The following is an 18,453-nucleotide window of genomic DNA, read 5'->3' on the forward strand; positions in this document are numbered from 1 at the left end:
CGCAAAGCCGTAAAGTTCTATGTGGTTTACAATAGTTAAAAAAACAATAAAAGAAGTTGAATAGAACTAAAAAAGTTAAAAGCCAATAATTAGAGACACTAAAATGATCAAAATAGTGCATCATAAAATTTTTACGAATTAGCTGCTTAAATACTTTGAAAACAGAGATGTTTTTAGATGTCTCCTAAATTCCCCGTAAGTGTCAGTAAGCAAAAGCAATTGTTCTAAATCCTGACCCCATAACGCTAAGAAAAAAGATTTTGATGATTTTTTAAAAGTTTACATCCTCTAACGGGCAGAAAAACAAAATTCATATGTGAGTTTCTCTTATGTCTGTTGGTTGCAAAAGAGAAAAGCTCCATCCTTCTGTTTTTTTCCTTTGTTTCCTTTTCTTTTAATTTGTATTTCTGCCACTTTCCTCTTGTTTTCAAGTATGTCATATGTCCCAGTCAATAATAAATACGTTAAATGTCCTCCCCCTTTTTAATATTTTATATTGTAAAACGCTTATAATTATAATTAGCGTTTCATCACATTTGAATAAACCTGACACTTGAACAATCTGAGTGATATGGCTTTCATAGACCATGTAGCATCCAGCTCGACTCCTCATTCAGAGCATCTAACCTCTGTGTCCACCAAGGACATCACTGATGCAGGTCAGCATACGTGTCAACCTCCCCTAAACTGGCTTTGCCAGATTTAATGAAAGTATATTGGTTTTGAGCCACTCTTCAATCAAAACACTAGCTTAGTAGAAAACATCTTCATCTGTGAATCATTTCCCCCATGACAGATTCTGGACCTTATGTTGGGGCTACAGACTGTACTTATTTGGAGACTTTTTAGGGTATGCCTTACAGCCTAAATGAATATTTTGGCAGAAAAAATGAGTAAGTTCTTTTGGAGAAGTGGCTCTTTATCCATTTTTAATGTGCATTTTCAGCTGCCTTTCCAAGTGATGCCCAAGGCGGTTTCCAGTGTTATTAGCAATTCAGATAGGATAAGTTCTCTGTGCCAAAGATCTTACAACCTGAGGCAGTGGGAGGTAAGTTGCTGTCTCCAGGTTATAAGGAGTATCTGTGGGAGAAAGGCAATTTGAACTCTGCTTCTTAGGACACTGCTTTATATCTTAGGCCACTCATGTCAGCCTAACTAATCTGGAAGAGGGGCTACCACAGCTGTGTCCCAATACTGGAGGCCTCCGACTCCTTTTTGGCTGACAGATGAAGAAATGCTAATAGAAATTTGGGAAGCTGACATTTTCTGTGCAGTAATGGCTGATTTTCAGTTAACCCCTAAGATTGACATCATATCATGAAACACTAGGCAGGTAAAGTTACTAGTTGAACAAATGACTGCTTCAGGGGGCAGCTGGCTTAGGAACTGACAAAGTTGTTGTTTTAGATCCTAGTCCTCAGTAGAACGCAGGACACGGTGTAATGATTTTTTATTTTTTAAAAGGTTAAAAGGTTAGGACTTTAAATCAGGCATCTTGGAAGCCCAGACCAGATATATTCCACATATTAAAGATGGAAAGAAGAGCAAATGAGAGCCAGCACGGTTAAAAGGTGAAGTAAAGGAGGCTATTGGAGCCAAAAGAGCATCTTATCAAAATATGGAAAAAGAATCCAAATGAAGAAATAAGCAACACAAATACTGACGAGCACTGAAAACTTGAAGAGAAACTTGCCGTAAAGGCAAAAACTCAGAATAAAGGTGTGTTCAGGTACATTCAAACTAAGTACCACATTAGGAGTCCCCACCTAGGAAAAAGATCTAAATGCCAGTGTGGACAATATGTTGAAATCTTCTACTCCAGTGTGCGGTAGCAACTAAAAGATCAAACGATGTTGGGAATTATTAGGAAAAGAATAGAAGTCAAGACAAAGAATATCACAATGGCTCTGTATAACTTGGTGTGACCTCACCTTGAGTATGACAACCAGAATCTCACACGAAACCTTAAAAAACGTAACTACAAGACTAGAGAAATTTGACGTGTTCCAGAAAAAGTCATCCAGAATGAGACATGGTCTGCAGCAAAAACCTATTTCAGAGACGATGTATGAGATGGACCTCTTTGTAGTCTGGAATTTGTAAAGAAGGCTTTTTTTTGACTGAGACAGCATTTCCAACTTAGTCCAAGCTTTCATCTTGCCATAGTTGGACTGTTCCAATGCTTTTTTTTAATGCAGGGTTATCTGTTCAATTATGCTGCAGGCATTAGCTAGTCCAGACCTCATTTTCAAAGCCCTTAGACCATGAGTTGAAATTGATTTACCTGCTCTATAAACGATTTTAAGTCCTGAAAGTCATCTTTTCTCTCTTCTAGGGATCTCTAATAGAGAGATGCATGGGGTCATAAATTTCACCCATACCCAATAGAATCTAACCCGTCGACACTATTATTTGCTTGCTCACAGCCCTCCGCTACTAATCACTGAGTGTTCCAAGCCTCATTCGGGACTACACTCCTGCAGGAATCCCCATTTTTGTGCAGCTCTCTCATCTCTAAGTCTTTGAGGGCAGCAAATAACTATTACCACACTTCTCATCAGCACAGGATTTACCCTGTAGAAACCCATTAATCTGTTTTCATATCAAGCATCATTAATTTGAAATGGTTTTGTTTATATTACTTTTCCTCATCAGTTGAAGACTTATTTATTCAGTAAAGATTTTCATTAATTAAGGGTCTGCATGGAGAATGGATGACATTAAAAATGTATAGATTTGATTATAATTTGTTTCTTTATTAACTTTGTACATGTGGTAGCTTCTATGTGCATCAGATTACAGGAGATTTACACATGTAATATAAAACCAGAAAAATATGCAAATGTTTAGTGTTATTACATTGACGTTCAGGAAAGAAACTTGAGAGATGTGTGTCGATCTGTATCTACGCTTCCACCTCTTAAGTTCCTTCCCTGAACTAAGTAACCAAATTTGAGGCCTGAACTTCCACGGGCCTGGTCCACTTCATGCTGCATTGAAGAGAATGAATCTCTCTTCTGAAGAGTGAATGTGTAAGATGCCACCAGCCTCAGTGGATTAGCAAGGTTCCAGATAGATGTGGTGGACTTCTGGGGTGGTAAAGCCCGCCAATTGCAGCTCAGTTAATATGTGGCCTTTGTTTGAGGCCTGAAGAATTTCAAAGTGTGTACATTTTGTCATCTTCCTCCTTGGTTCTGCTGATAGTTTATTCCCAGAGCAAGTTTCAGATCATTTTGTAGAAGCTGGGTGGATATTGTCTTCCCCTAGAGCACAAGGTGATGGTCTTCATGACGTGAAGATGTCTCCGCACATGTCTTTCTGTCTTTGAGAACAGTCCACAGGGTGGTGTCACACATTTCTATAGGACACGGTCTCTGAATTCAGTGACCTGAGTCCTTTAGGACTGTCTGAGGTTCCTTTTAGGTTCATGGTAAGAAGCCTGTTATAATAGTCTCGCAGTTTTCTCAGCAGTAGAGCGTCTGAGGAAGGGAGATGAAAGCAATAAAGGGCCTGGAAGTAGCAGGAACACTGCAAAGAGAACTTTCTAGAATGCTTTCCAATATGTCACTCCTTTTCTCATCTTGCAGATCCAAATGCAATAGTGCCAGAGCCAGTGACCACAAGCCGGCCAAATAAAGAAGCTGACAACACAATGAAGATAGCCACTGTCAACCCTCGTAACCAGTTCCCTGTGGTGAACATCCCTGGCAAGACAGGTAAGCGCAACAGACTGGACATCTGGACTGAGGAGATCATCTGTTTCACTTTCTCTTCCTAGTCTTCCTTTTTTTACTATCTTCCTGTCTATGGTTTCTCTTACATTTTGTTTTGTTTTTAAACCCTCTGCTGATTTTAAATGTTTTGTTAACTGCATAGTTGCCATCCTTTTTGGCAAAGATTCTGTAAATAAAATAGATAAAACTATTGTCATGGAACCTGGATCCTCTCGAACATGTCATAAAGGTGCCTCTCAGGGCTTCATACGCCTGGAACACCAGCCCCTATCTAAGGCTCTGGAGCCTGGTGGATGTACAGAATAAATGTTGTCAATAAGGACCATACCTACCCCCCACCCTCCCTGTTGTGTCTGAGGAGATCTCCCAGCCTTCAGCAACACAAGTTTACCTGTCTCCATTGCTCCAGCCGGGGCCACCGTCCTTTTTGCACTAGGAAATCCCTCGGCTGTGCTGTAGGCTCTTACTCCTTCTTCTTCCATCCTGACCATGCCAGCCCGCAGCCTTCGGTCGGGACTGTTCCCCTCAGTTCTGCCTAGTGCCATTTCTGCTCTTGCTCCATGCAAGTCGGGGTTTTCTGACCCTGGTTCTTCCACAGATATGTATTTTCATATGTATCTTCCCGTATCCTGGATGTACCTGGTCAGGTCTCCCAGTATTATCTGTACTCACTCATGTAAATGCTTCAAGTATTTATTCCACCATCTTCTGCCTCAGGCTCAGTTTCCCCTTCTGTAAATACAGACCCTCCTTCTCTTAAGTATTTCCTCTGTTTTATGTCTAAAGAAGGCTTTACTTACCTCCTTTCATTATCCTATTTGGATCTTTGGTCTAGGCCCAAATATTTCCCGATAATTCTCATGTAATATTTTTGGGGATTTTTGTTTTATTTATTTCTATCATCTCCAGCTCTTTAGTGACTCTCACTCCTTCTTCCCCTCATGACTTGTCCCCTTCAGAGCTGCAAACTGGATGAGTCCCTGGACAGCTGGAAAGAGACTTTTAGAGGTTCAGGATGAGAGGAGCTACTGTAATACATTTCCACTGCAGCCTGATCGCTCCCCCCTCCCCCCCCGAGCTCACTCTATTCTGAATAAAATATCCCTTCGCTCCCAGTGCTAGCCAATCTCAGAGAAACGAGCTGTGCTCTCTGGCTCTGTGTTTCGAATTGTTTTCTCTCTCCTGGTTTCTTGCATCCTTCAGAGCTTTGTGTCCTGTAGTGACCAGTGAGATCTATACCTGGGAGCTCCCAATTGTGATTACCTGAGGTTTCAGTTAATTGGTTGAGGGGGGTAGAATACATATCTTGTTCTTCCACTCCCCCCCACCCCCAGCAATTCAGAGTTCTCCCTTACATTGTCTTCATCCCTAATCCAGGAGAGGTGAAGGGAATGAGGACTTGTATACTGCCTTTTTGTGGCTTTGGCATTTCAAAGCGGAGGGCGCTGGAGGATTAAGTGACTTGCCCAGGGTCACAAGGAGCAGCACTGGGATTTGATCCCACAACCTGTGGGTGCAGAGGCAGCAGCTCTACGGGTGAGGCTCTGTTGGAAACGTAGCTAAAAACAATTATGCCTAGACCCTGTATAACCTGGATTCACTTATCATTTCTGTCATGCAACTAGACATCTCATATGCAGGTCCTTTGTGCCTAATGAGTTCAGAATCTAAGGTGTCTTTTGTACCTGGGGCAGTGACTGGTTAGATAAGTTATCCAGGGTGTCGCAAGAAGCCATAGTGAGACTAAAACCTAGTTCCCCAGGATCTGGGTCCACTGCACTAAAGCACTAGTAAGAACATAAGAATTTTTTGCTGCTGGGTCAGACCAGTGGTCCATCGTGCCCAGCAGTCCAATCACGCGGCGGCCCCCAGGTCAAAGACCAGTGCTCAAATGAGCCCAGCCTCACCTGCATACTTTCCAGTTGAGCAGGAACTTGTCCAACTTTGTCTTGAATCCCTGGAGGGTGTTTTCCCCTATAACAGACTCCGGAGGAGCATTCCAGTTTTCCACCACTCTCTGGGTGAAGAAGAACTTCCTTACGTTTGTATGGAATCTATCCCCTTTCAACTTTAAAGAATGCCCTCTTGTTCTCTCTACCTTGGAGAGGGTGAACAACCTGCCTTTATCTACTAAGTCTATTCCCTTCAGTGCCTTGAATGTTTCGATCATGTCCCCTCTCAATCTCCTCTGTTCGAGGGAGAAGAGGCCCAGTTTCTCTAATCTCTCGCTGTACGTCAACTCCTCCACCCCCTTAACCATTTTAGTCGCTCTTCTCTGGACCCTTTCGAGTAGTCAGTTCCTCCACTCCAGTGGCTCTGTCTATGGTGTGTAGTGCACACTGCGGTGTCCTCTGTCACCTGCAGGCTGCTTGAAGAGGCTAGGCTGGAGCCATAAGCGCTACAGACGGGACCTGTGGTGACTGTAGGGGACCAGAAGGTTCCTCAGGTTGTCCTACGTTAGTGACTGCAAAAATGTTTCGGCTGGGGTGGAACAAGCCCCAGAGAGAAGTAGATTTTGATGTGCTGCTGATTTGGCCTCTAGACACTGTGCTTGTAGCCTGTCATGTGAGTAGGGAACTGGAACGGGTGGCAGATGGGGCCTCTGGAACACTGAGGAGTTACAGGCCCCTCGGACATTGTCACCTCACTGTTCTGCACTGAGGGAGAGGAGAGGCTAAGAACCAGGAAACCAGGGTTCAATCTCAAGACTCCTAACCTTCCCTGTCCTCAAATACAAACTTACTGTAGGGACAGGAAAAGACCTATAACTCATCTTGCACTACTAATGAAAAAGAAGTGAACTAAATCCCAAATCCTCCCCCTACTCACAGCAATGTCTATAGCCCTGAGACACTCGCTTTGTTTTTCAAGAATCTCCCGTGTGGCCAGGGTCAGATCTCTACTTTTCATAGGATTTCTAAATTTACCCACATGCAAAAACCATCCCAGCACAGCTTGGTGGCAGGGGGCTATCCCCAGCATGGCACCACTAGTTCCTGCTATCTCTCTTCACTTATTCCCCCCCCCCCTGTGAGCTCCACTCAGCTGGTAAGTCCCTCCTATCTGTGCCCTTCCCTTCGGCTCCGTCCCTTCTGCCTTCCTACGCCTTAATCTCTACAGCAGGCTCCGTCATTGGCAGTGTTCCAAGGACCAGTTAAAAGCCCACCTCTTTACATAGAAACATAGAAATTGACGGCAGAAAAGGGCCACAGCCCATCGAGTCTGCCCATACCAATGACCCACTCCCTGACTTTTACTTCCCTATAGATCCCACGTGAATATCCCATTTTCTCTTAAAATCTGACACGCTGTTGGCCTCAATCACCTGCTGAGGTAGCTCGTTCCAATGATCGACCACCCTTTCGGTGAAGAAGTACTTCCTAGCATCACCTTGAAATTTCCCTTTGAGTGTGTTCAACTCCTAACTCCTTTCACTTTGGATTCTGCATCCCCAGCCCTATGTTGTGCCTGTCCAGGTTAGATTGTAAGCTCTTCTGAGCAGGGACTGCCTATAAATATCAAAATGCACAGCGCTGCACATGCCTTTCAGCACCGCTGCTTAGGAGGTGAATGTGATGTCTTGGGGAAGGAGAGATTGGGGGGGGGGGATGATAAATATTTCTCAGGCTGCTACACCTGACTGTTTTCTCTGTTTCCAGACACCATTAACCAGGATGGGAAAAACCAGCCAGGGAGCAGCACAGACGGGTTCTTCAGCTCCAAGGTAGCTGTCTTTGCAGCGATCGGCGCAGGTTGTGTCATCTTTATCCTCATCATCATCTTCCTCATCGTCCTGCTCATCAAGATCCGCAAACGTCACCGGAAGCACACGCAGCAGCGAGCAACGGCGCTCTCCCTCAGCACGCTGGCCAGTCCCAAGTGCAGCGGGAACGCCGGCTCTGAGCCCAGCGATATCATCATCCCCTTACGGACTACAGAGAACAACTACTGCCCCCACTACGAGAAGGTGAGCGGAGACTACGGGCACCCGGTCTATATTGTGCAGGAAATGCCCCCACAGAGCCCTGCCAACATCTACTACAAAGTGTGAGGATCTCCCCGCCAACCATCTCCTTTCCCCCTGCCCAAGGGCCACGCAGGAAGTGGGACAGTACTGCCCAGTTTGCCGGGCTCTACGGCTGGATTTCAGGCCCGCTTGCTAACAGCACTGTGGAGTTTTCCTGGTCCATATTGCTGGATTTGAGGTCTGCTTAATGAGACAGACCCGACACAGTGTGCCTTCTGAGAAGCGGAAGTTCCCAAGGCCCCAGAGTTCTGCTGGTGTTTTGGTGGATAACTGGTGGGAACTTGTGATGGATAACTTTTTCCTTTATATTTAGTCTTACAGTTTGGGTTTCTTATAACCTCGGCACCCTGGATGGAGGCCCTGCTCCCTTGCCCTTTTGACTCTATCTAGCGGAGTGGGGACTTGAGCACAAAGTCGGAGAGCGACCACGTCGGGCCTGCTTCTGAAGGACTCTAAGCGCAGGCCCTGGGGTTGGCTTCTTGGAACCTGTCATAAAACTTGGCTGGCTGTTATGACGTTTTCTCCCAGGTCCTTTCGATCATGGTGGACAAACCACAGGCTTTTGGTTTGGGGAGGAATTTGTTGTAATTGGTCATGATTCTGTTTTTATTTTTTAATCAAGTTGTGTTATTTTAAACTTTCTAGACTTTGCATCTGTTCTAGATCTTGTCCTTCAGACTTGGCCCCTGCCAAGCATACCTCACCCTGGATTAAGTAGAACAACCTCCACAGATACACCACATCCTCTCTTTGCCCTTGCCCAACTCACAGAAAAGCTAGTGTGTTTTCTACTGCAATAAATGAAATCCCCAGTTTTGCACACGCTGTCCCTTGGTATGAGGACACACCTTGGGCGTTCTGCCTGGCTTCAGATAAGCGTTTAACAGTCAGTACATCATGATGAGGGAAGCGCTAGAGGCTGGGGAGGAAGGGTGTGGAGAGAGCCCTGGGTTAACGTCTCTTACAGGCGAGTAAAGGGGCTGCTAGGGGGCTTTGTCGGCTTGCACAGCTGTAGCAATAAGATGGTGCACAGTTTCTCAGTGAGCAGAACTGGTCTCAGCTCTCGCCCATGTGCGATGGCGCTCAGGATCTCAGCAGATGGAAGAAAGCAGCAAAGGGTCTGGGGAAATGTTAACTACCTTTGCAAGACCAAACTAGCTATGCATCAACATGGGAAAAGATCCTTGTTTTAGGCAGTTGAACAATAAGGTTGTAGTTTAAAAGAAACTGATTTGGACTTTAGGGTCATGCACTGCTTGTTTTTAAAACATTTTTGGTACTTATGAATTAAGGGTAACTGAAGCCCTGTTCCGCTCAGGCACTCCTTTGAAAAAAACCTGAACTTACCCCTGTGTCCACTGCAGCCTTTTCCTCTTCTAATTCGTGTTGGTAGAGGGGTAGGTTCAGCTCCCCCCTTCAGAAGCACAGCTGGGCTAGGAAGCACTTGCAGAGGGCTCTATCCTGGTAGACTCTGGGGACGGGGTGGGCACTTAGACCCTTTTTTTTGCTTGGTCTAGATAAACCGTTTCCACCCAAGCCTCAAGTCCAAAAGCAGGGGGTGATCTGAAGCATTGGGCGAGGGCTGGCGATCTGGATGATTTCCTGTTGGGATGAGCTGTGTCTGTACTGGTTTGCCCTGTGACTGATGGGAAGATGCAGCCCTCCTTTGCTTAGGGAAATCTGAATGCAGGGGGGACATGAGGCTGCCTGGGGTGGGGGGGGGGAATCAGTTCTGCTGCCCTTCACTGGTTCTACATAAGCCATAAATAGCCTGGTTGAGAGGGGAAAGGTTTGGGAATTGGTTAACAGGCTTCAAAGTCTGGGCTAAGCACCTGGGATCCCAGATGGGTCTAGCTGGGTTGCTCCTCCCAGGTTCTCTATCTGATTTGTCCTTCTAAGCTTGATCGATCACCTTAGCCCTGTAGCATCTGCTATGCAATGTGGGGTTTTTGCTGGCGATTCAATCCCAGTAGCTGAAAAAGTTGGACTGGATCTGGTTCTGGCTTTTTCAAAATACTCTCCTAGGATCAAAATGCACATGGTCCAATAGTTTGTTCTAGCTGCAACAACTGCTCTGGTCCGGCCCTCTACTCCTATTAGCTGCTTGAAAGTTTTAGGTTCAAATTAAATTCATTGAGACCAGATTTGGCCCAGGATGGGTGTTTGAGGAAATCCAAATGTTACTTTCTCCGCAGGAACAATGTCCTAATAGAACAGCATTGCTCCTGTGTGTTCTCGATCTCTGTCCTGGCATCTCCTTGCTCCAGATACTTGAGACGCAGAATCCCTTCATCTCTAGAAACCCCATATCCTTCTATGGACTCTTGAGTGCTGGAGATGACTCTATCCAGGCTGTATTGCACTTTCCACATTGGCTTCTGATCAAAACAATGATCCTATGATTGTTGCAGTTTTCCGGGTCTCGCCACGTCTGGGTAGGTAGAACCGAAGTTTCAGCAATTATGCAGTGGTTGTCTTCAGGGTGTGTTGTGAGGTTTGCAGTTTGTATTTTTATACCATGGGGGTCGTCAAACTTGATTGAGGCAGAAAAGTTTGTTGGTCCTGAATTTGAATTTTGATGGGAAAGTTAATTGGTCATAAATTTGCATTGTGGAGGGAAAGAACATTGGTCACAATTATTAAATTCTGGTGGAAAAAGTCCATAGGCACAATATTTAAAATTCTGGCAGGAGGAGAGGATTGGAGACTTTGAGAGGGAGGAAGAAAGTGTTTGTCCTCGGCCCCAGTTCATTTTGTGCTAAATTTCTTTTGGATGAGTGGTTGCCATGCTTTGCTAATGGAGAGCTCTTGATCTCCATTGAAGTTATTGCTATCTCTGTTGCCTACCCAGACGCGGCAAGACCCGGACAATTGCAACCATCATGACGCCAGTCACGGAAGCCTAAGAGAACAATGATCCTGTTTTTTTTCATCCGTTCTGACAAAACAGAATCAAAAGGTCTCGGTGCTGACAGACTGGTTCCCAAAGCAGTGTTGACATCTGTGGTCAAGTTGGCTTGTTTCATCAACAGTGTGGCAGCTTGGTAGATACCTTTTTGTCAGCAGGAGTGACCACTTAATACTGAGTGTGTGTGACCTTCTCAAGTGCCAGTAGCCAGTCCTTTGAGAACAAGCATATGGACCAGTCAGCAACTTTGCTCTTTAATTCAGCATCTCGCCAAGACTTGTTAAATAAATGAGAGCTGGTTTGTCTCATTGATTCCTGCCCCTCCAGCACACAGCGCCCTCTGCATTCATGCTTTATCAAACGCCCTTAAAAAGTAGGCTGGTGCTATAGGTTCACATTTTAAAATGATGCTAAGGCAGTAAAAATCATTTTTAAACTTCATGTGCATTTCTTCTAGATTAGAATTCTTCCTACTTGTGTGCCCAGTTCGACTTCTGCTATAGTAGCTGGTGTTTGGGTGTTTTCTTGTATTGGACCGGGGATGGACTGCTTCTTCCTGAGCTCCGGGCTCTGCTTCTTCTGGGCCTGATCTTCTAGGAATTCTCTCCCCCTTGTAAGTGTGGGCAATGACCAGAATGAGTTGGATTTGGAGCAGAGTCCAGGCCCGAATTACATGTGTACTGTATGCAGCTATTTGCATCTGCTCCCAAGTCATCTGAAATTTTGGCTGCGAGGGGGGAGGGGGTGGACAGTAACATACGGACATCTATGTGACTTTATAAAGTAGGTCCACAATTGGCCCCAGGTGTCCTGTCATAAAATGATGCTGGAGCGTTTCTGCAAGGCAGTTTTGGTATTTTCAAGCTGTTACAGCCTTGAACCAGAATCATCTACGTCCATCTGTGAAGCACAGAGGGACAAGAACAGCAGCTGGGTCATCCACCCTCTACTACTGTGTGGTACAAATTGTCAGATTCCTCCCCCTTAGCCAGGGCCACCAGGGGAACTGCTGTGGCTTGGAAGCCTTGGATTTCACTCTAATGGCCCTTAAAAGCAAAGGATGCTGATCAAGGCATTAGACGCTTCATTTTCTGACACAGGAGAGAATGACTCGGGGACAATTTCTTCCCTGTAGGAACTCAGTTTCCTGGTCTCTGCCACATTCCTTTACCGCATTAACCTCGAGCACTTATGATTTGAAAGTGTTTGAGGCTTGTGCAGATGAGGACAGAGCCTGCAGGGATGGGAAAATGAATTCCGCAGGGAAGGGGACAAATTTGTCCCCGTGTTATTCTCTAGTGCTAGCCTTGGCTGAAAAGCCAAGGTGGCTGCGTGGCAGGAGCAGGCTTTGCAAGTGGGTGATGGATGCTGAGGCTACTAATAGGTTCTGCATTAACGGGGGGGGAGGGGGGGATGGATATGAAGGAAAGGTGCAGGCCATATCTCTCTGTGTGGTGGGCAGGACATGGCGCAGATCCTAAACTCAGACTGGTGCTGAAAGGTGTTGGGGGGGGGGGGGGGGAATGGAAAATAGCGTTCTGTATACACGTGTCCACTAAGCCTGCCAATCTGATACTCTGCCTTAGGGAGGTGAAGCTTCAGGCCAGGTTTTGCCAAGGTTCACGGCTATTAAGGAAGACGAGGGCAGATGGATCTTTGCACTCCCCTGTAAGCTGTAGAATTTGGCTTTTTTACATGGCACCCCCCCCCCCCCCTGTTAATTGCATTGTTCCTGAAGCACACAATTCCTATAATGTTAATGCTGTCTACCCCAGAGAAACCCCTGTACATATGTGAAAAGGGAGATCGAGCCCTGCCCTTCCTGCCCCTTGTACTCTTACGATCGAAATGGAAGGTTTTTCCTCTGCTCTTATTTCTTGACAGTGTTGAGATTACAATTATTTTGGGGAGAATTTATGTAAATATGAGACCTTTTTTTGGAAGAAATACTGTAAAGATGTTTTGTATAGACTCTGAATTATTTTCTGGTTGCTTTTTCGTAGAAAATATAAAAAAGCAAAAAATTAAAGAAAAATAAACAGCATAAAAAAACAAACAAGGTTGCCCCAGGATGGAGGAGGTGTAAGCGTGTCTGGTTTTCCCCCGAGAATGGTTGTGGCTAATGAGTGCTGGAGGCCTTGACTCGGTTACTGGGAGGGTGTGGGAGAAGGGACATCCCAAGTACAAAAGAGTGGCTCAACAACGTCCACCTTTCTTAGGGCTGAGGTAAAGGGAGTGGCAGACGTGCAGTGATAACCATGCAACGTTCCTGTCCACCTGCATCTCATAAAGTTCTGGTTCTAGGAAGGATTTGCTTGTGAATGTATTCATCTCTACACGATGCACTTCTCATTGCGCACCTGGGGGGGAGGGGGACGACCTCTACGCCGGGTGAGCAGACAGCTGTGCTGATGGGGTGGCAGGTTCCTTCTGCTTTGCTTGTCCTGTTGGCAGATCTCTGCTCTGCCTTTGCATAAGTGAAATAAAATTGAGTTGAGAAAATGGTTGCAATTGCTTTCAATTTCGCTTTCCAGCCTAGATGGAGGAATATTTTAACGGTGCAGTCAGGAAGCCCCTTCCCCGCCTCTGTGTCACATCCTCATCACCACCTCACGGCGTTGCACCCCTTCCCACGCCCCCACCTGCAGCTCTTCTCAGGGGGTGAGCCACTGGCCGGACATCTCTCATTATTCTGGCTAATACAGTGTTTTGTAAGAAATCGCCTAGAGAAATTGTCTTTTCAATAATTCTGTTGTATTTGCGTCTTCCTCCTTTGTTTTATTTTGACGCATTTTACCTGACTAGCAGATCCTGGCTGTTTAGTGGATGGATGGATGGATAGATTTCCACACCTCCACGCTGGAGACCTGATACCATGTTAAATAAAGTTTTTTCCTATGGAAAACAGCTGTGGCTCGGCCGCTTCCTTATGGCCTGTGTGAGGTGCTGTTGCTGGTGATGTGTGACGCTAGAACCTTGTGCCCCGAAGGCTGATACGGGCTTGGGTTTCTAGATATGAGAAAGATCTGCATACATTGCAGATAGCGGGCATGGCAATCTTCCTTATGCATATTCATAAGAGAGCTCCTGAAAACCTGCCCTGGTGGCAGCTCTCAAGAACTGAAGACCCAAGCTCTAGAGCAGGGATGGGGCAACTCTGGTCCTCGAGGGCAGGAATCCAGTCAGGATTTCCCCAATGAATATGCACGAGATCTCTTTGCATGCACTGCTTTCAATGCATATTCATTGGGGAAAACCTGACTGGATTCTGGCCGTTGAGGACCAGAGTTGGATAACCTGTCTTTGAGGGCTGTAACCCAGTCGGGGTTTCAAGAGTTCCACAACGACCATGCATGAGAGATTTGCACATCCTACCTTGTGTGCATATCGATCCCATCCATATTTATTGTGGAAACCGCTTGGATTATAGGCGGTATATATATTTTTAAATAAATAAATGAAAACCCTACTGGCTTGTGGCTCTGGATGGCCATGCTAGCTCACCCCTAAACTTTTCTGCTTATGTGCAGAAATTGCCCCACCTTTTCTAGCATTGGCTCCTTATTTGATTAACAAAAATACATGTAGTATTTTTATTAATGCTTTCCTCTCTTAAGGGGAAAAAAAACCCCATTCAAGTGAAGCACTTTTCAAAAGTGATATAATTTGGGAAATCTGTTTAGAACTTGTCAGGCCATTCTCTAAACAGGGTATAAGAGGACAGGCAGCAATTAATTAAAAAACCCACATATGCCGTTCCATTCCTACTGTGGTGCTTTAGCTTATCTGTGACCTCAGCAGCCTAGCTCAGACCTGGGCCCTTAAGTCAAAGCCTCTGCAATAGTGCAGTCTGGTATTTCTGGACCTTTCTCTGCTCACATTTATAGATTTGTGAACGTGATTCAAGTTTCCACCTTTTGCTTTGCCCGACCACACTCCAGGTCATTTTTTCCACCCCTGAAGTTCTGCCTGCAACCTACCTGTGGAGAACCAGGCTGTGTTTGCTGCAAGAACCCACTGTTCTCTTTGCAGTGATGCATGGGGGCAACGGAGCCTTATATTGTCCTTTTTCTTTATTTGGGGCTAACTGTGACATGATGATGGTGGTGGAAGAAAAGCTTATGCTGTATGGTTTGAAGAAGGGGCATTTTAAAGGCCAGTTCCGTAGTTATGTAGTGGATCTGGATCCAGTTCCCAGGGGCTGTTTCAGCAGTTTTAACTGGTGGCCGCACTTTTTAGCAAGCCATGTCCTTGCCTTTGCTGGGAACTGGGGGTGCAGAATAGAAAGGTGAATTATTGGGGCTGAGGTTTATGTCCCATTAACTCTGGAAGCAGCAAATGTTTATTTCAAAATCTGCTAAACCACTTCATTTGTCCATAAACAGATCAAAGCTGGATCCTTGGTAAAAGAAAAACAGTGAATCAATTGGAAGTCTGTGGCCAGGAGCAAGAGGGACTCTTCATAACAGGACAGGTGGTTAAAATAGGGTTATCATATGACTCGAGAAAAAGGAGGACGGATTGAGACATCTGGGTTTTGCTTTCGCAAGCCATATGGTAGCTCTAACAGACAGCACTTGAATGTATGCAGGTGATCGGAGACCCTGGGCTGAGCCCCTTCTTGCAGTCAATTCATGGCAGAGGCTGCAGAGTCCCTGAATGTAATGGATGTGGCTACTGTTACCTCCCGTCCAGTACTTGGCCCCCAGTGCCTGAACTGTAATATTCTCCCAGCACTCCTCCATAATTTATACTAAAGCCAGGTACCATTCAGTTGATAACATAAGACCCAGAAATGCAAGGGATCTTTTGGGTGGAGCTCAGCCATGGTGAGGCACTGTGCTTTAGGGGAGATCCCCACAGGGTGTAGCTCAGTAGCACCTCCAAGACCTCAGAGCCTAAATCTCTACAATGTAGAACGGCAGGGGAACCCAGGAAATAAGACAGTGTCTCTGCAGCTACCCCTCCTGCCTCTCCCTCTAGCAGATTGGTCTGCCAGCCAATAAGCTGCAAAGGAGGCAGGACCTGAGGCTTAGGAGACACCATTGGTCAGACACTCCTTAGCCAGCCAATAAGCTGCAGGGGAAAGCAGGAAATAAGGCTGTGTCTCTGCAGCTACCCCTCCTGCCTCTCTCTCTAGCCTGCCAGCCAATAAGCTGCAAAGGAGGCAGGACCAGTGGCTTAGGAGACACCATTGGTCAGACACTCCTTAGCCAGCCAATAAGCTGCAGGGGAAAGCAGGAAATAAGGCTGTGTCTCTGCAGCTACCCCTCCTGCCTCTCCCTCTAGCAGATTAGTCTGCCAGCCAATAAGCTGCAAAGGAGGCAGGACCAGAGGCTTAGGAGACACCATTGGTCAGACACTCCTTAGCCAGCCAATAAGCTGCAGGGGAAAGGTTAGTGTCTCCTAAGCTGCTGGCTTCCCCCTGCAGCCTATTGGTTGGCTAAGGCATGTCTGAGCAATTAGCTCATAGCAGGGAGCAGAAGACAGCAGCAGTGTAGGCCAGGCCGGCTTCGTATAACAAAGCTAGGGGAATAAGTGCTGATGGAAGCACGGGGAAAACAGGGAAAGACTTAGACACAGGCAGTGAGAGAGGGACTGTGAAAGGGGGAAGGGGCATGGGCTGTGTACAAAGAGAAGTGGGTGAGATGGGCTGAGGAACTGAGGGGGAGAGGTTGCAGGGAAGAAGCACTAAGGGGTGGAAATGGCAGGAGTGAGACTAGGAAGACAAAAATAACAAGCAACAAGATAGATTCAAACCAGGAACACAATCATCTCAAGTCTCTGCCCACAACTAAGCAAGCTCATGAATCAGTGGGCAAGCGTTGGGTAGCTTCTGCTATCTTCTTCCAGCCTTGCTAAATAAGGAAGGGGCTGTGGTAGGACGGAAGAGCATGAACTGAAAGTTTCCCTTTTGAAACCTCCGATATGGGGAAGGAGAACGGAGAGTAATACTGCTCCCTTCCCCCATTACATGCCACGGGAGGTAGCCCTGTGCCCCTAACATTTCTATGTGAGCCTGAAGAAGTAGCCCAGCATCTGCAAGAGACCACTGAGTGCATTGGAGCTGGGGAAGAAGGGACCTGCTGCCTCACAACCTCTGCTGTGGCTCCCTGGCTTTCTTGCTGAACTTGGCTCCTTGAGCTGGACGCATGTTCCTTGGCCACTGGGGTTAGTATGAGTGGACTGCTGAAAAGAATTCTTCCCGTCAATATGTAATCTTTGTGGTTTCAAGCTGTGATCCTTGCTGGGCTTCCAGAGCGCAGGGGGCGGATGTGGGCTCTGCTGGCAGAAGGTGGGCGTTGGCCTGGAATCTGTGAATGCCACGGGCAGTGCTGCAAAAGGGGATAGAGAACCAGTCCTGGAAAATAGGAATGGGAGAGCCTGTGCTCAATGGGAAGTCATGAAGATGAGTTAAATCTACAAATATTTGTAGAGGAGCGTGGGAATTGGGAAAAGGACGGGTAAACCAAAGCTGCATTGAACAGCAGTTGGTAAAGGACAGTCATTGGAGCTGGCGAGTGGAGGGAAATAGAAGGCTGGGTCAAGGGGAAAGGAGAAGCAGATCTAGGGAAATGCTATTAAACTCCCTGCCCCCAACTATAAAACATCAAATTATACCTATGCCGGGGGAGGGGGAGATAGGCCAGGAAGAGCAAGGGGGAAGAAGAAGAAATTAGGGTGTGAAAAATTATTAGGGGAAAGTGTACTGTATATGGACTGAGGGAGGAGGGACGGGTTGGAGAAAAGGGTTATGAATGGCATGAATTGAGAGCAAGAGAGATTGGCAGGAGCCTAACCTTTGATACGTCCACATTACCTGCCCTGCTTGTGACATTTAGATATTTTGGTTTTCCTTTTCTGGATGAGGGGACATTTGTTGTGAGTTATGAGTTGAGTACCCCCAATCATTTTCTGAAGTTGGCTTCTATGGAGAGGACCCTCCCCCACACACTTCCATGCTGGTATCTCAGATCTGAGCTCTACTGTCCATCTTGAAACCTTTCCACCCGAAGCAACTTCACTTTATTCAGAGATGGTTGTTGTTCCTCAAGAGGAAATGGGGGGGGGGAGGGGGTTGGAATGCTTCTTAAATATTCTCCAGTTCCAGCCTAATAAAACTCCTGTTTGAAGTGGAGAAGAGCCTAATTGGGGGACAGGAATGATGCCATAGAAGCCTGTCCTGCAGCCTCAGAGGCCTCCATTTGAAGAGAGAGATTTGTCTTTCTCAGGAAGTAATCAGTGTGCCTGTCTTTTCCTTGGATTGAGCTGGGGCAGCTGAGACACTCCTTTCTGAAGTGATGCTAGTGGGTCCTGGTGGTGTGGGCACCGTTCGGACAGAGTGGAGACCCCAGGATTGCCATCAGGAGATCGCTCTACTAACTCTAATGGGAGTGGGTGGCTCCATGTCCCCCTCCCCATCACCCAGGTTTTCAGTCTCCAGGGGGCTCGGCTGGTTCTGCTGGTGTGTTCCTTAGAGACCAATGTTTTATACAAAAGCCAGAAATCCGATAGGAATCCAAGACTAGCTGCCACCCACGTTGTCACACCAGCACTGTAATTGTGCAAATTGCCTTGCACAATGTTCTGTTCTCTGATGGTTCACTGCAAATGTGGTGGTTTTGAGCTAACTAGGGATGATGTGACATGAGGATGGTTTCTTCTATGTACAGAGAGAACAGAGAAACAAAATGAATGAAGGTAACAGGACCCAACTGTCCTGAAAGGTTGGAGGTGTTAAACTGATTACCACTTCCTAGATCACTAGTGGCCGTGCTCAAGCA

The 18,453-nt window shown here is 46.3% G+C and overlaps 1 protein-coding gene across 1 annotated transcript in view; it reads left to right on the forward strand.

The window, feature by feature from the left end:
• Window positions 1–13,576, forward strand: part of EFNB1 (ephrin B1) — a 93,797-nt gene extending 80,221 nt beyond the window's left edge. Inside the window, exons 4-5 of the mRNA XM_033945042.1 lie at window positions 3,588–3,716; window positions 7,394–13,576. Coding sequence (XP_033800933.1) covers window positions 3,588–3,716; window positions 7,394–7,785 — 521 coding nt within the window. The 3' untranslated portion in view covers window positions 7,786–13,576. The remainder of the gene's footprint in view (window positions 1–3,587; window positions 3,717–7,393) is intronic.
• The last annotated feature ends 4,877 nt before the right edge of the window (window positions 13,577–18,453 follow it).

The sequence above is a fragment of the Geotrypetes seraphini genome, chromosome 5 (assembly GCF_902459505.1).
Source record: "Geotrypetes seraphini chromosome 5, aGeoSer1.1, whole genome shotgun sequence".
NCBI lineage: Eukaryota > Metazoa > Chordata > Amphibia > Gymnophiona > Dermophiidae > Geotrypetes > Geotrypetes seraphini.